Genomic DNA, 20323 nt, shown 5'->3' with positions numbered 1-20323 from the left:
GGGCGCTCTGTAATGTAAAGACTCTCTTTTGCTGGCTCTGGCTTGTGGGCCCATGTTGCGTTCGACTGATGAAAAGCAAATAAACTGAAGCTGTTTATTTGAAAACAACACCATTTTTTCAGATGAGTCACACGGACCTTGTGCAGTCGCTGTACCTTTCTCAATGCAAGATTGGCTGCCCACATGTTTTGATTGAGAGAAGTGCCGTAATGAAATGAATCACTAATGAAATGTAATGTTAAAGCACTGCTTTCACTCAAGGATCAGCGCTTTGTTGAATTGATGCATGCTTTATTGAATTTGTTTTCAGATCAAGGGTCCATTTCATAGTGTGGTTTCCCATGGGAAATCACATGCAAAAATCTGATTTATTAAGCTTTTGAGAAGGATCAATTCTATATGAGTAAAGAGCAAATTAGCATTAAATATGAGGGGCACTAATATAAAGTGCTTGTTCATTATCACTGCTTGATTTAAAAGAGCCGGTTTGTAATCATACCGATATCACAGTTTTTCACGCATGGATTATCCATGTTTATCAGTGATTATGTTTGCTTGCTCGTTTTTCTCACTGTAATCTTGTAAATGCTGCTTTTAATTTTCAGCTTTTCACCAGTTTCACAAAGCTTGCCTACTCCCCCCTCCCTGTCTGTTCGGCAAAGAACATTCTGTTGATTAGAGATGCACTGATATTAAAATTCTGGCCGATGCCAATAAGCGAATATTCTATACGATTTTGTCTAAATAGACTACCATTAAAAGTCAGTAAGATTTTTGTTTTTTGAAAAAACTTAATACTTTTATTCAACAAGGATGCATTAAATTTATGAATAGAAAAGTTCAAAATAACAGCATTTATTTGAAATATAAATCTTTTGTAACATTATAAGTGTCTTTACTGTCAGTTTTTAAAGAATCCTGAAAAACTGTATCATGATTTCCACAAAAATATTAAGCAGCACAATCTGTTTTGAATAAAATTATAATTATAACAAATGATTCTTGAGCACCAAATCAGCAACGATTTCTGAAGGATCATGTGATCATGATCACCTTTGATATCTCAGGAATATACATTTTAAATATATTTTAAAAATAGTAAATAGTTATTTTATGTTGTATTCATATTTTGTAATAATATTAATCTTACTGACCCCAAACCTTTGAATGGTAGTGCAGATTTAAAATAAAACAGTAACTAAAATAAATCTTTTAAATGGTACATTATAATGTTCAGTATGAAAAAAATATATATATTTGAAAAGATTATTATTGTTTTTAAAGATTACCGTATTTTCTGGAAAATTAGTCACGTCTGACTGTCACACCCGGTTAAAGTTGCATTACGAGGAAAAAACACCATAGATAAGTCACGTCGGTATATAATCCACATTTTATTATAACATTCAGAAATAATGTGTTTTTTTTTTTTTTTTTTTTTTTTTAACAAACATTATAGACTATATACATGCATTTTAGTTCCCCTTACTCCACAACAAATTTACATTTAACGGTATTCAGAACAGAAAAGGAATGAAAAATATTAGGTATTAAACAAATTCATTCTAATCAACATTTATTATAAATGACTAGCCTAGACAAATTTATTTAAAGTAAAACTGCAACTACCGGCATTTGGGATGTGCGCTATACAAATAATCTTGGGCTTGCATACCTTTCTCAATCAGCACAAATCTAAATGTTTTGCATGCTTGATGTGCATTATATAAGTTGCTTTGAAATATTAGTTACAGCATGTTTCAGACGATAAAATAAAAAACGTTAAAAGTTTAAAAATACTGTAACTTTCAGTGAGTGTTAGATGATTACAAAGGTAATGTAAATTTAACAATAAGGGAAATGAGCATGTAAAGCAAATATCCAATATGTATACGATCATTAAAAAACTCTAATATTGGGCGTTAACCAATTTATTGTGCATCCATACTTAATTTTTAAATGATACTTTTTCCCCCCTAAACAGGTCGCCTGAAGAAAGAGCATGCTCTTTCCCGCATCTCTGATGAGAGTTTGGATAAAATTCCGGAGGAGGAAGAGGAAGCCCCCGTGTTTAAAGAGCTCCCAGGTGCGAAAAACAGCAACGATGCTGTGCTGCCCTTGACAGAGGAGTCCACAGGGGAGCTGAACAGTCTGGCTAATGGAGGCACTGTTCTGCCCAACGGCAGAGTGTATGGTACGTGAAAGGATGTGGTTATTTTGTTTTTAATGGGTTCCATCTGAAAAAAAATGTCCTGCACTGACCTGATATGTTTGTTTATTTCGTTTTTTTCATGTCAGGTCGTACCAACTCCATGACCAACGGCTGCCTCAAGTCACCCGTGTCCAATGGGGGATTCAGCTTTGACGGACACATGCGCAGCGACGGCCAGGTCTATCACACTGTTCACAAGGACTCTGGTCTTTACAAGGACCTCCTACACAAGATCCACCTGGGCCGCCTGGAGGACGAGCGCAGCGGCTCGCGTACTGACAACAACTACCGTCACCTTCGCCGCAACAACAGCTACACGTGCTACACAGCGGCCATCTGCGGCATGCCTATGCAACCCCTGATACGGTCGGAGTCCAGCGCCCCTCCTCCAGAGGACAGCGAGAAGCTAGTGGGCGACAGCGTCTTCTATTCCAAGAAGCGATTGCGATATGACAGCTACTCCAGCTACTGTAACGCGGTCGCGGAGGCCGAGATTGAAGCAGAGGAAGGTGATGTGGATGTGAAGTTGGCAGCCGATAAAAGGGAGCCCCTTGCCCCTGCTGAAGGTGTGCTGGAGGACTGCATTGATGAGGAAAAGGAAGAGAAGGACAATGCTCAAGTCTACCTGCTCTTCCACTTCCTGCAAATCCTCACCGCCTGTTTCGGATCGTTTGCGCACGGGGGGAATGATGTCAGGTATGCCACTTGATGTAGTTTTTGGTTTCAAAACCAAGATTCTTTTTCCTACGACAGGTGTTACTTATGTTTCAGTGTGTATTTTCTTTTTAGTATTTTTGCTTTTTAGTATGCTTTGTGATTTAGCGAGTTCAGAATAAGACCTGTATTTGCATAGTTTTTTCACATTCCACAGCATTAGTGTGTCCTGAGAACAAGCCCTCAGTTGAGTGCCACAGATCTGGTTCACGGCTCTACAGATGATTTGGCACATACCCAGACTGTTAAGACTTGAGATGTGGCAATGTGTTTAGGCTAACTTCAGCTGTTAACATCTTATATATAGAGAGTACCGGTCAAAAGTTTGGAAACATTACATAATGTTTTTGAAAGTAGTCTCTTATGCTTATCAAGCCTGCATTTATTTTGATCAAAAATACAGGAAAAACTGTAATATTGTGAAATATTATTACAATTTAAAATAATGGTTTTCTATTTTAATATTAGAATATATATTTTAGAATATACTTTTAAAATAGAATATATTTCTGTGATGCAAAGCTGAGGTTTCATCAGCTATTACTCAAGTCTTCAGTGTCACATGATGAGGATCATTCAGAAATCATTCTAATATGCTGATTGGAGACAGTTGTGCTTCTTAATTTTTTTTATAAGTGATACTTTTTTAAGGATTCATTGATGAATAAAAAGTTAAAGAACATCATTTATTCAAAATCTTTTCTAACAATATAAATCTTTACTATCACTTTTTTTAAATCAATTTAACACATCCTTGCTAAATAAAAGTATACATTTTTTCCTCCAAACTTTTGAACGGTAGTGTATGTTGTTACAAAAGATTTCTATTTTAAGTAAATGCTGTTCTTTTTTAAACTTTTTATTCATCAAAGAATCCGTATCACAGGTTATAAAAAAAGCCTTAAGCAGCACAACTGTTTCCAAATTCGATAATAAATCAGCATATTACAATGATTTCTGAAGGATCATGTAATACTGAAGACTGGAATAATGGCTGATGAAAATTCAGCTTTGCATCACAGAAATAAACTATATTTGACAGTGTATTAAAATAGAAAACCATTATTTCCCATTGTATATTACGCAATATTATGTTTTTTCTGTATTTTTGATCAAATAAATGTTGACTTGATGAGCATAAGAGACTTCTTTCAAAAACATAAAAAATAATAATGGTTCTAAACTTTTGACTGACTATATATAAAAACTGAAAATTTAGTACTAATAATAGTTGTTTATTCATATTTTATAGTAATTATATTTCTTTGTGCATTCATATAATTTTGAATTATTACTAGTTTTGGGGGGGCAAATTAATTTATTAAAAAAAATTACCACCTCTGATAGCACAAAATATTATGATGCTGTAGAAGACATTGAAATTATAGACACATTAAATCAATCAAGTGACAGCAATGACAATAATAATGTTACAAAAATCTTATCAACCCAAACTTGAACTGTAGGTACTTGTAGGAACTGCAAGGTAAAAAAGTAATCATGAGTAAGCAGAGTTAAAGCAATCTGTTGATTTATAGACCACATGGCTTGATCTCCATACAGTTTGTATTCTCATTGTAGAAATTTTCCTCTGTGTTTTGTCTTTTCTGCAGTAATGCAATTGGTCCTTTGGTGGCCCTGTGGCTGATATACGACCAGGGTGGGGTGATGCAGGAAGCGGCCACACCGATCTGGCTGCTGTTCTATGGCGGCTTGGGAATCTGTGCTGGATTGTGGGTTTGGGGTCGACGTGTCATTCAAACAATGGGCAAAGACCTCACTCCCATCACCCCCTCTAGGTGAGATCAGTTTTTTGGCAGAGAGCATGACGTTTGTGCATGATGATTGGTGTGTGGGCTTCTGTTGCATGCAGATGTGATGGTTAATCCAGCTGTGTAAGAAGTCTTCCTAAAGGGATAGTTCACCCAAAAATGAAAATTACCTCATGATTTACTCACCCTCAAGCTATCCTAGGTGTATATGAGTTTCTTCTTTCAGACGAATACAATTGGAGTTATATTAAAAAATATCCTGGCTCTTCCAAGCTTTATAATGACAGTCAGGGCCGGGGGAAGACGATTCAGAGCTCTGGGCAAAATAAGAATATGCCGCCCCCTATGCTCAAATTTTTAAGAGAAAAAAATGGCAATTTATCTCACATTGACCCCTACTGTTGACTTAAGACAGGTGTAATGAATTAATACAGTTGACTCACCATTTAAATGAAGACCTGTCTTGCTTTGGCTGCTGCGAACTCTTCAATTATCTTGGAGTAATCCAATTTGCGACAGATTGGGTGCTCAATTGAAATTTCGGCCAAATTCAAACAAACTTGTGAAATGTTTACATGCACACCTTTTGTTTCAATCGGACTGAATTTATTCCGATTGATGAGCCCAAACGTAGTGTTTACATAAACACTAAACAAAGTGATCGGGTTGATGTGCGTGTTTATATGTCACCAGCAAATGGTAATAGATTTTTTTGACATGCTTACATTGATATGTGGATGAGAATCCGAAACAAGGACTGGTGGGACGTTGTCCTGCGCCCCTTCACAGACACTGAGTGAAAGGAGAATTTTAGAATGACGGGACACTCATTTATATGACACTTTATTCAAAAGGAAGAACAGCTCGTTCAGCGCGTCATACGTCATTGCACTATTTTTACGTTATTGCACATGCACAGTCCTTTCAGTTTCGGTTTTCAATCCGATCGAGTGTTTACATGTTCTCTCGATCGGATTAGAAAAGGAATAAACCACCCCTTTCAATCCGATTGAAATTTTATTCGCATCAAGCTCAATCGGATCAATTAAGGAGTTTACATGAAGGCTTTTCAGTCCGATTGAGCCGCCAATCCGATTACTTTTACTAATGGATTATTTGGTTGCATGTAAACGTAGCCGCAGATAGTTCTTAAGTTTGAGACGCTCATGCGCGTCATGGTGCGACGTCCTCTAGTGTCTGGCGCCCTGGGCAATTGCCCTGTTTTCCCAGCGCTTCCGTCGGCCCTGATGACAGTGAATGGAGGATGAGATTTTTAAGCCCAAAATAGTGCATCCAACCATCATTAAAGTAATCCATACGGCTCCGGGGGATAATAAAGGCCTTGTGAACCGAAGCGAAGCGTTTGTGTAAGAAAAATATCCATATTTAAAACTTTAATAACTAAAATAACTAGCTACCGACACACGGCCTGCACAAGTCGACTTACGCCAATAGAGTAACCCCTGACGCGAAGTTTCGACGCCTCTCGCGGTTCAAACTAATAGGGTTGGGGAACAAACTTAAGCTCCTCTTCTCTTATTGAAATCCTCCAACATTTCTCTTTAAAGGGGTCATATAATGGTACATGCACTTTTACAAGTTGATTGTACTGAAATGTGTGTTGGCAGTGCCTGTACACAACACAACCATCATAAAATGATAAAAATCCATCCAGTGTTTTTTTTTTTAAATCTTCATATGTTTTCCCCTCTCTCAAATCAATCCGTTCGACCGTGTGACGTCACACGGTCGGACGCCCCTCCCACGATTGTTGATTGACAGCAGAGTTTCAACACAGACCCGCCCTCGCTCGTGAGCGAGCTGTCAATCATAGTCCGAGCGTCATTGTTCATACGCTGGAGCACTGTCTATGAGCAGTTGTGGTGTTCTGTTCTTGGGTATAATAACGAACACAGCAGTCATTTTGATGTTCCTAAATCCGAACCGCTGAAGACGCAGTGGCTGAGTTTTGTTTTCGAAGGGAATATTCCCCACGATCAACGTCAATGCTCTCATGTTTGCGCAAATCATTTCACCAGACTGCTTTATAAACGAGATCATTGAAAAAGGTATTAGCTCCTGTCTGAGTATGTGTTGTTTATGACTGTCATAGTCTCACAGTGTCATAGTCTTACAGGTTATTTTTTAAACAGATCAGTAAAACTTTAGTGCTTCAGCCCTGACAGTTGTACCTAACACTGCATAGATAACGTTACGCATCACTGACAAGACTACATTTACCTGATAAAAGTTTTTCATGACCATTAGCTGTAACATCAATCTGTCAATGAACTAACGTATACATCAGTAAACGCATAGCGTTCGTATCTCACTTCTCTACCCTGCCAGTACAGACGAAGATAGATCAAAGTGACATTACATTAACCAACCATTCAGAAACTTCCTGTTTTCCAACTCCGATTCAAATTGATACGGTTGCACAGATATGTCCTCAGAGACTCCCGCTGCCATTCTTCAAAATATACCCTCAACTGTTGTCAAGGCAACACTCCACGTGTGTTGTTGTGGCAAAACACCCCATAGAACAGAGTGGGTGAGCAAAGCTCATTATCATTTAAAGACACATGCACTTAAACGGCGTGCTGAAAACAGAGCTGTTTTTGATCAGGTAAAATGAGTGTTTTCTTACAATACTAATGAGAATTTTTTATTAAAGTATATTACAAACTTTTAATTTAGACCCTAAAGAATCATATTAGCTTGTACAAAAATGGCATTATATGACCCCTTTAAAAATTCTCGTTTTAGACTTCTAATTCGTGACTGGTGTTTTGTTTTGCTCTATCCTCTGCGCTTCTGCTTTCGTCAATACGTCAGGTCAAGTGTTACTCTTTCGCTATAAATCAACGTACGGCCGTGTGTCGGAAGCTAGTTATTTTAGTTTATAAAGTTTTAAATATGGATATTTTTCTTACACAAACGCATCGCTTCTCTTCAGAAGACCTTTTTTAAACCCCAGGAGCTGTGTGGATTACTTTAATGATGGATGGATGTGCTTTTTTGGGCTTCAAAATCTCATCCTCCATTCACTGCCATTATTAAGATGGGAAGAGCCAGGATATTTTTAATATAACTCAGATTAGTTTTGTCTAAAAGAAGAAAGTCATATACACCAAGGATGGCTTGAGGGTGAATAAATCATGGGGTAATTTTCACTATCCCTTCACTATCCCTCACTTATCCCTTATTTCACAGGATCTCACTGGGTTTATATTAAGTATTCTAACAAGCAGCAATTAGAAAGGACAGAAAAATTTTACAGTATACAGCAGACTTAATGTAAGTGTCCTCCTGTGGTGGGCGTGCCAAACCCATGCCAAAAACACACCATTTTTCCATGTTTTATTTATTTCTGACAATACAAAAGCTGTCCATCTTTTCCTGTAGCAAGTGGAAAATAGCAGAAGGGGAGGACCAGTTTTGGTGTAAAAATCTGACAGAACTGAAACCTTCCTCTTGGTCCTAAAGCAGTGCTGAAGGGTGTAATTGTAGACTACAGAAACGGAGCATGTGCTTTGGCAGCAGGGTCACAACAGTTTATCTGATATTGAAATCTTGCTAGATTAGTTCTGTATATCGGCTTTTCTCCTCTCTCGTTTGGGTACTTGCCCTCAATCCCTCTTTGTGTTGCCACCACAAATCCGGTTAAATATCACCGCAGAATGACCGTAATTTAAATTTTAAACACACTTTAGAATAAAGGCAGTTTAAAGAGAGCGGTCACTGTTTTACACCCTTCACTCAGAACTGCCTGGGTTTGCTAAATTTAGCAAGACACTTGTACACACGGCCTCAACGACCTTGCGTTCTCTTAGTAACAAGACACACTGTCAAAAACAAATGAGCTTGAGTTCATTATAAGAACAAAAGATTTTACCCTATAAAAAATCTCATCATTGTTCTGAGAAAATGAGCTTCAGATCATTTTTATAAGCATGCTTGTTAAGGAATTGTGATTACTATACACTGATATACTGAAATGTAACTTGCTCAAAACTGAAACTTTCTGGACATTCTGCCGAAAACCGAATCCAAAGATGATCATTTTAAATGAGGCTTTGAAACTAGGCAAATTTATTTTTCTGTTGACTACTACTTACTAATAACATCTAAGCTCCAAAATAGTGTATTATGTTTAAAGTATTAAATTTAGAAATTATTTTATCTGTGCATTATTGGTTCTCCACGAGAATCTTGCTACCGTGAACGGTGAACATTACTTTTTTTTTTACTGTCAATACTGTATCCATCATCACTTACATGTTTTTTTTTCTTAGATCAGGGTTATTGTAGTTAACTAAAACTGAAACCATAAAAAAAAAAACTTGTTACTTGAAATAAAATAAACGTTATAAACTGAAAGCTATTTTATTTCAGCTAGTTGCAAAGTAAATATTTCTCATTTTCATTTAGCTTAACTTGATGTACCAACGTTAATTAAAAAGGAAAAAGAAAATATAAAATAAAAACTAATATAAAATAGAAATTATATTAGTATCCCAATGATACTAAAATAACACTGCCTTAGATGCCATTAAACCTTGATCATTTCATGGCACAATTTATTTATTTTTCTATATCAAATTATCTGTTATTAAATGTTCTGCCTTTTTCTCTTTAATATTTTAAGTGGCAGGAATTTTAATGAATTTTTTTATTTACATTGAAAAACAACTTGAATAATGTAGAATAATGTTATGTAGCATTATTATAGCATTGGTCATTTTAATAAAAAAAATTATAGTAACAACTTTAGCAAAAAAGAAAATTCATGAAACTTAATTGGGATTGTCATTTTTAGTCAAAAATGTCCATTTTTGACATTATTATTTGTCAATTATATTGAAATGCTCGCAAATTAGCAATTTCTGGAAATATGTGTTGGTGACTGTAGTTGTTTCACCCTGAAGGGTCACTCTATAATCCTGCATGACAGTCCAGTCTATACTAAGTGACTGTGGATCAGGTGGCCATGTTCCCTCGCAAAGCTCACAAAAATAACAATCAGCATGACCTCAGCATCTGTCAGGTTGCTCCTTGGCTTTAATGTTTGTTGACAGGAAGAAGGTTTTTTATTTTTTAATCTTAATAAGTGTCCCTATTATGCTATTTAAAAGGTTCGTAATTTTGTTTTGGAAGTCTCCTTCAATAGGTTTACATGCATCCAAGGTCAAAAAACACTTTCATTTTCTCATAATAATATACATTGCAGCTCCACCTCTTTTCTCAGTGTCTGAAACGGTTCAATAAAGGATTCTCTTAGCCTCTACTTTTCGTGAACCCACTCTGCTCTGATTGGTCAGATGGCCCAGTCTGCCATCTGCCATTGGTCTACCGCTTACAGTATGTATCAGAAACTAAATGCCCATTTACATTATCTGAATTTCACCATTTGTATACACAGTGATAAGGACAGTAATAATAGTGTTGGTATTACCGTATCAATTTGAGTACGAGTTCTTGTGCTTTGGAAAAGCATGCAAAGTGGATTTGCTTTTGCAAACAGCATCTTCTCTACCTATTGATAACACAAACCAAGCTCTTTCAGATCTCAGCTACAACTGCACAATGAAAAAAAAAATCCTGAAATTTACGGTAAAAAAGGTTTTACCGGACTTAAACTTACGGTAAAAATCTTAAATCCAAAATCTGTACACTAACAGTATTTTACAGTAAAATTACATAATATTTCCCTGTTAAATCTATTACAGTTGTGTTTGAGGGCAGATCAAAGAAAATCGTGGTTCGTAGGTAGACAGTGAAGACCATCGGCTGGCATTATGCAAATTTGTTACAAACCTAAATAGATTTGTGCAGGATTTAAGACTGTAATTACTGATGGCTCGTTTCACACAGTTCAGAATCGGTTCTTTCTTTTGGGAGACAATGACTCCATTTATTTGCTCTTTGAAACTTTGCAGATCTTTTACATTCACAAACAGCTATAGTACACACTGCATGACAGGTAGGCTAATATTCGAAAGAGCATAATAGGGGCACTTTACCCTGGGATAGTGAACTGCCTGCAATATGCATTATTTCAAAAGTTGCTGTTTAGATGGGTTTGCATGATTTTGTGGATGGTTTGTCTGCTTGTTTGTGCACAGTGCATATCTTACCCACGTGTTCCTGCTGTCTGTGTGTGTTTTAAGAGGCCACAGGAGAGTTTATCAGCACAATTTCAGCACAACCGTAATCACCACAAGGCTGCCGCTGTTTCCACCTGCATGCATGCACACACGTTTACTCTCCCTCACGCACACATTTCATAGGCACATACTCACAGAAAACCTGTCAACCTTGTTTTCTTGTTACTACACCACCTTCATCTCCTCGTGGACTTCTTGCATGCCTGTTAAAATGTTTCTGCTCCTCTAGACCTTCGTGCTGTACGTGTGTACCGGCCTTTCTCAGTGGCATGCATTGTCATAACTGGTTTAAATGCAGGTGTAACTGTATAAAGTTGTGTTCTGTTGCCCTCCCCCCGCAGTGGATTCACTATTGAACTGGCCTCTGCGCTCACTGTTGTTTTGGCGTCCAATATCGGACTTCCAATCAGTACGACACACTGCAAGGTAAAGATCGGGTCAGACCCCAGCTGGCCCCCTCAGGTTATTGTGTGCACGCCACCGGAGAGAGGAGGGAACTGTCTGTTTGTACAGGGAACAAGAGCTGCCGAAATCAGCTTTCAGCATATGATGCTGTTGTGAATCACAAATAATGATGAACAGCAACACTTGACACCCTATCCACAAATAGGATGCTGTCCTGCTACAATAAACGCACAAATCACTTGTACTTAGAACAAGAACTATTAGATAACATAAAATGAACATGGTATGAGTTGTTGGGAGTTTCAAAATTAATCCTGTATATATTAACATTTAAAATCATGCAATGATACAATTTTACAATTATAATTAATTGTAGAAAATTCTTATTTAGCTTGAATTACCACAAGCATAAATCATTTAGAAAATTTAAATTAGACTTTTATTGTTGATTTGCATTCGTCCATTGTACCCTGTAATTAAAGTTAAGGTACTGTAAGAAGAATTTGTTTCAATACTTTTCTTTTATTTATGGGAAATATAAGTTGATCAATAATCAGTGTTGTTATTTAACTAAAACTATTAAAAATAGCTTTTGTTAACTGAAATCTTTAAAACTTAAACTTAATATTAGAAATGTTGTCTCAGGAACTAACTGAAATAAAAGTTTAAGTTGAAATACTAAATTCACTAAAACTACAACCAAAATAAAAAATGAATTAAAACTAAATATTTTAAAGAAAAAAAGCATATAATATGACAAAAACTTAAACTAAAATTAAAATGAAAGCTGAAAATATATTTAAAAAAAATACTATAATAGTATATAAATAATACTGAAATAACTTGGTCAATAACTGCCAACAAACATTGTCTTATTCTTATTTAAATTATTCGTTTAAATTATGAAATAAATGTTTTTATTTTATAAATCTGCATTATTAGACATAATTTAGACAAAATTACCTATGTTTTAGTAACAGGTTGAAAAAATTCTCCAAAACGTATTTAATAAATATAAAATAAAGCTTCTCATGTAATATGTTGTTTTACCACCTGAAGTGGATGAGCAACATTTTCTGAAGGTCAAGCACCTCTTTTTCCTGACATTTGTTGCATTTATTTTTAATCACGATTACTCTGGCAGGCACCCTAGGTTCTCTGAGGTGAGTCATCCAGTTACTGATGTCATTGGCTCGGTCATGGTTTCTGATGGTTATAAATCAACTTTACTGCGCACTGATGTCAATTCTGGGACAATGAACCCTCTCATCAAGGCTAAAGCGGCTCTCTCAAACCCTTTAGAAATAAAGACGAGTACTCCCTCTTCTCTCACACGTGGCCTTGGTGCATACAGAATGAAATAACTCTGTCTTCTCTTCACAGATTTGTGTTTGTTGTGTTTATTTATTGTGTTAAGGATTGTGCTTCACCACATCATCTCTTTGTCCCCTCCTCATCTGTTTCATGGCATGTCGCTGTGTATTTGTCCACGTATGCTCGGGGCCACTGGTGTCTTGCTCCATGCTATGCCTGTCTCTTACATTTTATCTGTTGTTTGTCTTTGTCTTGTCATTTGTCACAGTGGATTTTGCATTGAAGTAATGAGCGCTCTAACAGTGCTTGTTGCCTCAAATGTGGGCGTTCCTATAAGCTCCACCCACTGCAAGGTATTGGTATAGTAGTGAAGCTTTGGTAGTGCTAAACTCCACCCCATAGCTTCACTAGCATAATCACCGAACAGCCAATCAGTGCTCACCTCTGCAAAACATGTCACTCCATGATTGCAGCTTTGATTCACTTTTTTGATTCATTCTTTTTTCATCTACTAAGTTGTTTTAAAGAAAAGGTAGTAATCGAAGTCTGTATGTTTTTTAAAGTTACTGTGTAGTGCATACATTTCAGTTGAGATACTAAACGTGTTAACCACACCATGTCACTTGCAGTGATGCCATTTAAAAGTAGTTAATTTTTCCTCATTACCATAGGTCAACAGCCTGAACTGTTCACATTCAGCTGACAGTCCAGCAACCTCACCTATAGTCAAAAATCTAAATCAAAATAATCCTATTTACTTATTGTTTCTACAAATCCCTGGAGTGGACATGAGCTGACCTCTGTGTATTCTCTTGCGTGTGCTGGGATGCTTTGTAATTCAAGGGCTTTAAGCATGTTTGGCTTCATTCTACTCCATGACCTCTATTCAGATTTATAAACATCTTGTAAAATCTTTCTAGTGCTTTAAAAACTGGATAGAGGCTAATTTGGATTAGGGCTGTCAATTTAACATGTTAACAGTTTGGATTAGGGCTTTCAATTTAACATGTTAACTCTTTCCCCGCCAGGGTTTTTGAAAAGTTGCCATCATTTTCACAAAACTCATGGCTTTTATTTTTGTTAAAACCACAGAAAAATGTTAGTGTTCTTTAGGCTGATGATTTTTGTTCTTGGAAATCTGCTGCAACAAAATGTTTGAATGAATGTTTTTACCTAACTTGACTTGAACTGGGAATCGATAAAAAATCGGAATCGATAAGTAGGATCAGAATCGCTTAAATTCAGCCCGATACCCAACCCTATATCCAACAGTTTGCGACTATATGCAACAATTCAAATGCAGAATTTATGGGAATTATATAAACAACATTTGGTCTCAAACTATCTAGCCCCTACTGACCAGTATTATTTTACTATTATTTATAAACTATTGTAGTATTTATTATATTATTTGTATTTATAATATTTTGAATTAGTTTTATTTTTATTTTTTTCAATTTTCATTTTAATTGGAGATTGTCATTTATGTGCTTTTGTCATTTTTATTCATTTTAGTTTTTTCTACCTTAGAAATGTTTAAGTTTAAGCTTTTCATCTAATATTTATATTTTATTTTATTCAAACTTTTTCAATATTGAAAATGTAGTTTTAGTTTTAAGTTAACAGTAACACTGTTATTGACTAGCAGCTCAATTTAGGCTGTTTTATCAAACATGTATGGGGTTAAGCACATTTTTTTAATGTTTTATTTCTAATAAAGTTTAATTAATGGGTTTATATATATATATATATATATATATATATAATTTTGTTGTTGTTGAAAATATGGGAACAAATCAAGATTTAAACATCTTTAATGTTAGTTCTTTGAATTCTTCATTTGAGGCCTTTTCTGAGTAAATATTGATTTAATTAAATAATCCGCATATGTTCCAACATATTATTAATACTTTTTTTCTTTTTTTTAATCGATTGACAGCCCTAGTTTGGGTTTTCGAATTATCAGCATTACTGTTGTGAGCATGTGTCATGTTTGTGTCATAGCATCCAAAACATGAATTGGCAGGCCTTTCTGGTTGAGTTTTGTGCAGTAAAGCCACCTATATTGCATCATTTTAAAACCGGAACAAACGCATGGCAGCTGTGGAGGAGTCTCATCTTCATCAGGTGTATATTGATTAAAGCCTCAAAAAATTGAGTTGCTTGTTTGCTAAACAAATGATACCACCAAATTCACAAAAAGGTCATGATGCTTGGCTTGAATTCGTGGATTAGTTGCATGGCCCACATGACAAACACAGCTACATCTTACATGAAGTTTGCGAAGTTCAAGGGGTTTAAATGTTGAAGAAAGTCATGGGAGAATTAAAGGCCTGAAGTCTTTTATTCTCTGTTGTTGACTTTGGGTTGACTTTTGCTCCAGATTTAGTCCCCCCTGTGACGGAGGCTTCGGTTACACTGACCGTATAAGAACAGCCAGATCGCTCTTGTATCTAGCACAACACCTGTCACCAGCACCACTGAGTCACACAGCATGTATGGAAATGTTACTCCTCCCGCTGCCCTGTGGTAGGCAGGACATGACATGACTTTACCTTTCAAGCAAAAAGAGAACATGACTAATGCAGAGCAGGATAATGGCTTTGTTAAATGGCTTAATTGTAATTTACTGAGGATTGACCCAGATTTTATAAAGGAAAAGAAAGCTTAATTTCAAACCTTGTGGTACTTTGTGTCCTCTAACTAACCCCAGTACTTTGCACAATTAATAATCAAATCCATGTATTTTGTTATGTCAGTGCATTCAGGAGACATATTAAGCACATGACCCTTTGAAATCAAAATGGAAGTTTTCTGGCTTTTAGCTCATGTCTGTTAGCTTTGAAGCCATGTATTGGCTAGTCAGAGCTTTTGCCAGCATTTTTGTTTGGTAAAATGCTCTCTATAATATATAATTGTGTGATATATCAAATATTCCCTATATTCGTGGTGGCTATATAAAATGTGGTCCATATACTGTAGTAGTAATTTTAGATGGCTTTCTGAACATTCAGTTTGCTAAAGAAAAGCCTGGTTTCCATTACAGATTTGTGCAAAACTTTAATGCTAAATGTCGATTAAAAAACTATTGCTAAATGACGGCGTTTCCATTAACCGATGTTATGCGACTAAAATGTCATTTTTTTCCCCTCTCACGATAAGTCATTCCAAACATCATGGCAACAGATGTTGGTGGGTGTACATACTTAAAACCCAATTAAAATATAATTGAACAACCCAAATTTATATATGAATAAAACAAAATGTAACCTAATTTAAATCTGTTCATCATATAAAACAGTCATGTACCTTCAGAAGACTAAGTAATATGGATTACTTTTATGATGTATTTTTATACGTGCGTGGTTGAAGTGACAAACATGCTGAGAGGATATTAAAAAATATATGCATTTGTGTTTCAAAGATGAACGAAAGTCTTACCTATTTGGAATGACATGAGAGTGAGTAAATGATGAATTTTATGTTTTGGGCGAACTATGCCTTTTAAACATAATTTCTATATAGTAAATATTGTTATATATTACATCTTGATATAAATCATATTTTGATATATTTCAGTCTGTTAACAACAAGATGTCTCAATTTCTAAGCTATGTTGCCCCCAGCGCTTTTGACCACAAAAATATGTATAATAATAATGGGGTGAACACTGTAATATGCATCAATCTAACATCCTGATTCAACAGGACATAAAACTCCGATTGTGATTTCATGGGGTCTTTAAAAAGCCTTCAGGAATAACAAAATACATTCCATAGATATTGAATCCCTGGTTCCCCATCTGAAAGATGAAATCCATGTTTTATTGCTTTCATTTCATGTTTGTATATCGTGCTACTGCTGATTTTGCCTCTGCTGTGGGTACAGGTGGGCTCAGTGGTGGCGGTGGGCTGGATCCGCTCTAAGAAGGCTGTGGACTGGCGTCTCTTCCGGAACATCTTCCTGGCCTGGTTTGTCACTGTCCCTGTAGCAGGCCTCTTCAGCGCTGCTGTCATGGCCCTGTTCGTCTACGGCATACTGCCTTACGTCTGAGACTGGAAATGGAGAAGAGAGAAGGAGGTATAGGAGGGTAATGATGAAAAAATAAAACAGAGACAGAGACAGAAAAAAAATTCAATATCATGATATAAGGGGACAACCAGAGGGTAGGGAGAGTCTTCAAATGCTGCCTGGAAAAGCGTCCAGAATCCTTTGACTTAAATATCCTTAATCTTGTCAAGAGTATTTATTTCCGTTTCATTTTTCTATTGTTTTGTTGAAATGTTACCATAAACCGCAAGGTCTTTGACTCAGTGATATGAAATGGTACATTTTCAAAGTTCCAAAAAAATAGTTCTCGTACATCTGTGGTCCTACATGTTCAAAGGAGTAGCCAGAACTGGACAGATGTGCACATACTCAGTGCATTCGTAACCGTTGCAATTGCCAATCTCACATAAAATATGTACATGAAGAACGGGACTTTTATGGCACAATTCACAGTATATTGGCACAAAATATAGTTAACTGTTCCTGGGCCTCTAAATGTAATGTTTTGAAATATGCCATTTGTGGTGTGTTATAACCGCACCTTTATTGCCATTCGCTGAAACATCAAACTTCTGCGTAAATGACACTGAGAAGCATCCTGCTGTTCAAAACCTACGTTAGCTGCATTGCTAAAATCATACCTCAGTCAACCCTCTATGCCACATAAAAGACAAGTGACAAAACTGTGCTATCTCATAATACATGACATATTATAAGATTAATAATTTTTCTAGTGGATAATGTGCAAGAATTCCCTGTTCTTTTATTGTTGTATTTATTTTTCCGATATGTTACCATTCAGACCTTTTTTTAAAAAACAAAGGTGTGAAGACAAAATCATGTTTTGAACTATGTATACTACTATAATTTCTACTGTGTATATATTCAGCTTTGGATTTTAGATTTTTAGTTATGTCTTATTTGGAGGTCTTATATTGTTACATATAAGGAGACTTTAGACCAGGTTTGGTAGTTGCATGAAACGTATGCTCTTCCAAGCATATGAAAATGATCAAATATTAAACATTTACTTTCCTATGACAAGACACTACATTCATAATCCTGTCAGGGTATATCAAGAATAACTTAAAATAAACGATTTACCACTTTTTCTCCAATCGACTAACCTAGAAGATTCCCATGTCAGTGAAATATTAGGAATTCAGCATCATTTTAAATATGTTAAAACTTAATGAGGGGATCAAGGAGCATATCTTAGGTATTCAATGTAAACTTTCAAATATTCAGCTTTTTTTTTATCCATACATATCAATAGGTGATTTGAACTAATTTGATTTTATTCCCTTTTTGGAAAATAGCCAAAGATTCTGCTGATCAAGTTTAATTGCCAAACTCTTTGACCGTGTTTGTAATTACAACAATCTAAATGATGTCCAAACAAAAGAGATCAGTTTGTCTCTGTATTGCAGAAAGTATATAAAGGATGCTAGTAGTTCAGTCTAGCCCTAGTATAAAATGTTCTTTGAGCCCAATGGATGATGCCAATATAAAAACCTGTATGTGCCGAAACAGCCAAAATCCCCTAATGGGCACGTGGGTGAACCCATAAAACCAGCACAAACACACAAACGTAGATTTAACCAGTTCACATAGATGGTTTTTGAGAGAGGCAGTATTAGATGCTGGGTCTGGCTATCGGTGAATCTCATATCAGCATCCAGCTACTTGATTCAGCCTCACTGATTAAGCCTTCAGTACTGATATCACATTGAGCTTTATCAGAAGAGGAACTTGTTTAACATCAGGTCAATATGTGGTTCAGAGACACAAATGTGTCATAAAATGAAAGGTCAATATGTAACAACCTATTTGTGGCCCTGACACCACAAGAAACCAAAAAGTCTCATGATTTCCATCCAAAAAAATGACCATGCTATATCAGCTGAACTGAGCTTAGATGTTTGTCAGACACCGTCGTAATCTGCCTCTGGATAGTCACCTGATTTGGAAACTGTACAAACGTGTGGCTTTGAACCAATGCAAAGTGTTGCTGTTTCTTTTTGTGTGTGTGTGTGTGTGTGTATTAATTTTGTTTTTATTTTTCATCAAGAACAAATCTATGCTTAAATGGCCATTTGCCTTGTAATGTTGTGCTTTACTGTTTGTTGGATACAGTAACTTCAGTACTGTGGTGTTTACATTGTAATCATATTGTAGAATAACTCATTGCAGTTGCCTAAATATGCCAATCAACTAACTATTAATCACAAATTAAATATGAAATAACCAGGCATAGTGCAAAGGTGTTTCATGTCATTTTGTGTTTTAGCAGTGTGATCCATCATGATCCTGTGTTACTCACACTGCTACATGTAGTACACAACTTTACATGGTGGATAAGATTAAAAAAAAAAAGAAAAAAAAGAAATGAATAGATATATAAATTTCATTAAACTATATTTTTCTACATATATAAGTTTTACCTAGGTGGCGACTTCTTACATGGAGAGTAAACTGGGCTCCTGAGCAGCGATTATATGAAAGTACCAGTAACTATTATAAGAAAATTCAGTGCTGAATACCACTGAACATTTTCTTAAAGATGATTGACAGGTGTTAGTAATGTGGATTGGTTCCATATATCCATTGTTTTTTCTTGCCCAGGGACATCTCTCTCCCTTGCGTGAGAGAGAGGTTGCGAGTTGTTAAAATTCAACAGTTTTTCATGATTATTTTTTGAGAAGTAAGGTTGAATACCTTTGTAATTTTGTTTCCCTGAAATGCAATATTGAGCTGCCAGACTGTGGTCAATCGGACCTTCACCAGCAGTGGCGTTACCAACGTTGAGAGTCAGACACAGCGAAACGTTTTACTAACCTGCATCCGATATTTTGCATCAAACTGGCGATATAATTAGCCTTTCTGCTACGACGTGGTTTGTTTTATAGCGGCACACCAGCGAAATCATTCACATGCGCAGTGAAAATAAAAAGCCAGAAACACTTTACGCTAGTACACGAATGCAGACGCTCTGCGTTTGACCAGCACACATGCGCTCTTGTGTTGCCTAAAGTTGCCTTTCAAATGTATCTAACATTAAACCAAATGATATTTCATCTAGGTAATTTGCTATAAAAATTGTCTTTAAATTTCTCAATTAAATTCTCTTCAGACTGTTGCTCTATCAAGAAAGTAGTTTATCTGAAAGCAATTTACGCTAATTCCCTCTAAAGTACGAAACCCCTGAAGCGATATGGTGATGGAAAAAAATATATATTTCAATGCTTTTGCGTTTCCCCAAGAAACTTTGCGCTCGCTTGCAAAGAACTCAAAAGTTTCTTGGGGAGCGCAAACATTTCACAACAGAACGCAAAAGCATTGACATCATTTGTCCTCCCATCTCATATTTTTTCCCCTCACTATGTCCCTTTAAGGGCTCCGTACAATATCATTGGGAAATGTGATGCGCACTTGAGTTGCGCTGAATTTCGTAATTGTCTGCGTTCAGGTATTTGTGTAACTGAACATTGGGCTGCAGTAGTTTGGCCACAGAGTTAGTTCAGACTCTGAGTTACAAAGAATGTCATTTTAGTCACTACTATGCTAGATCAAAAACTTCAGTGGCATTTTGTGCTTTTTTTGATGGACATTTTATAATTGGACATATCCAAAGAAATCACTTGGTAGGAGTTGCGCAAACAAAATCATCCATATCCTCAACCGGA

General features: G+C 36.1%; 1 protein-coding gene across 4 annotated transcripts in view; it reads left to right on the top strand.

The window, feature by feature from the left end:
• Positions 1-18772, top strand: part of slc20a2 (solute carrier family 20 member 2) — a 49195-nt gene extending 30423 nt beyond the window's left edge. For all 4 annotated transcript variants that reach the window (XM_079896936.1, XM_079896939.1, XM_079896938.1 and 1 more), the window contains exons 7-11: positions 1985-2194; positions 2299-2908; positions 4540-4725; positions 11210-11294; positions 16476-18772. In XM_079896936.1, the coding sequence (XP_079753062.1) occupies positions 1985-2194; positions 2299-2908; positions 4540-4725; positions 11210-11294; positions 16476-16640 (1256 nt within the window). In that variant the 3' untranslated portion in view covers positions 16641-18772. The remainder of the gene's footprint in view (positions 1-1984; positions 2195-2298; positions 2909-4539; positions 4726-11209; positions 11295-16475) is intronic.
• The last annotated feature ends 1551 nt before the right edge of the window (positions 18773-20323 follow it).

The sequence above is a fragment of the Squalius cephalus genome (genome assembly GCF_949319135.1).
Source record: "Squalius cephalus genome assembly, chromosome: 16".
NCBI lineage: Eukaryota > Metazoa > Chordata > Actinopteri > Cypriniformes > Leuciscidae > Squalius > Squalius cephalus.
This window is presented reverse-complemented; position numbering and strand designations above follow the sequence as displayed.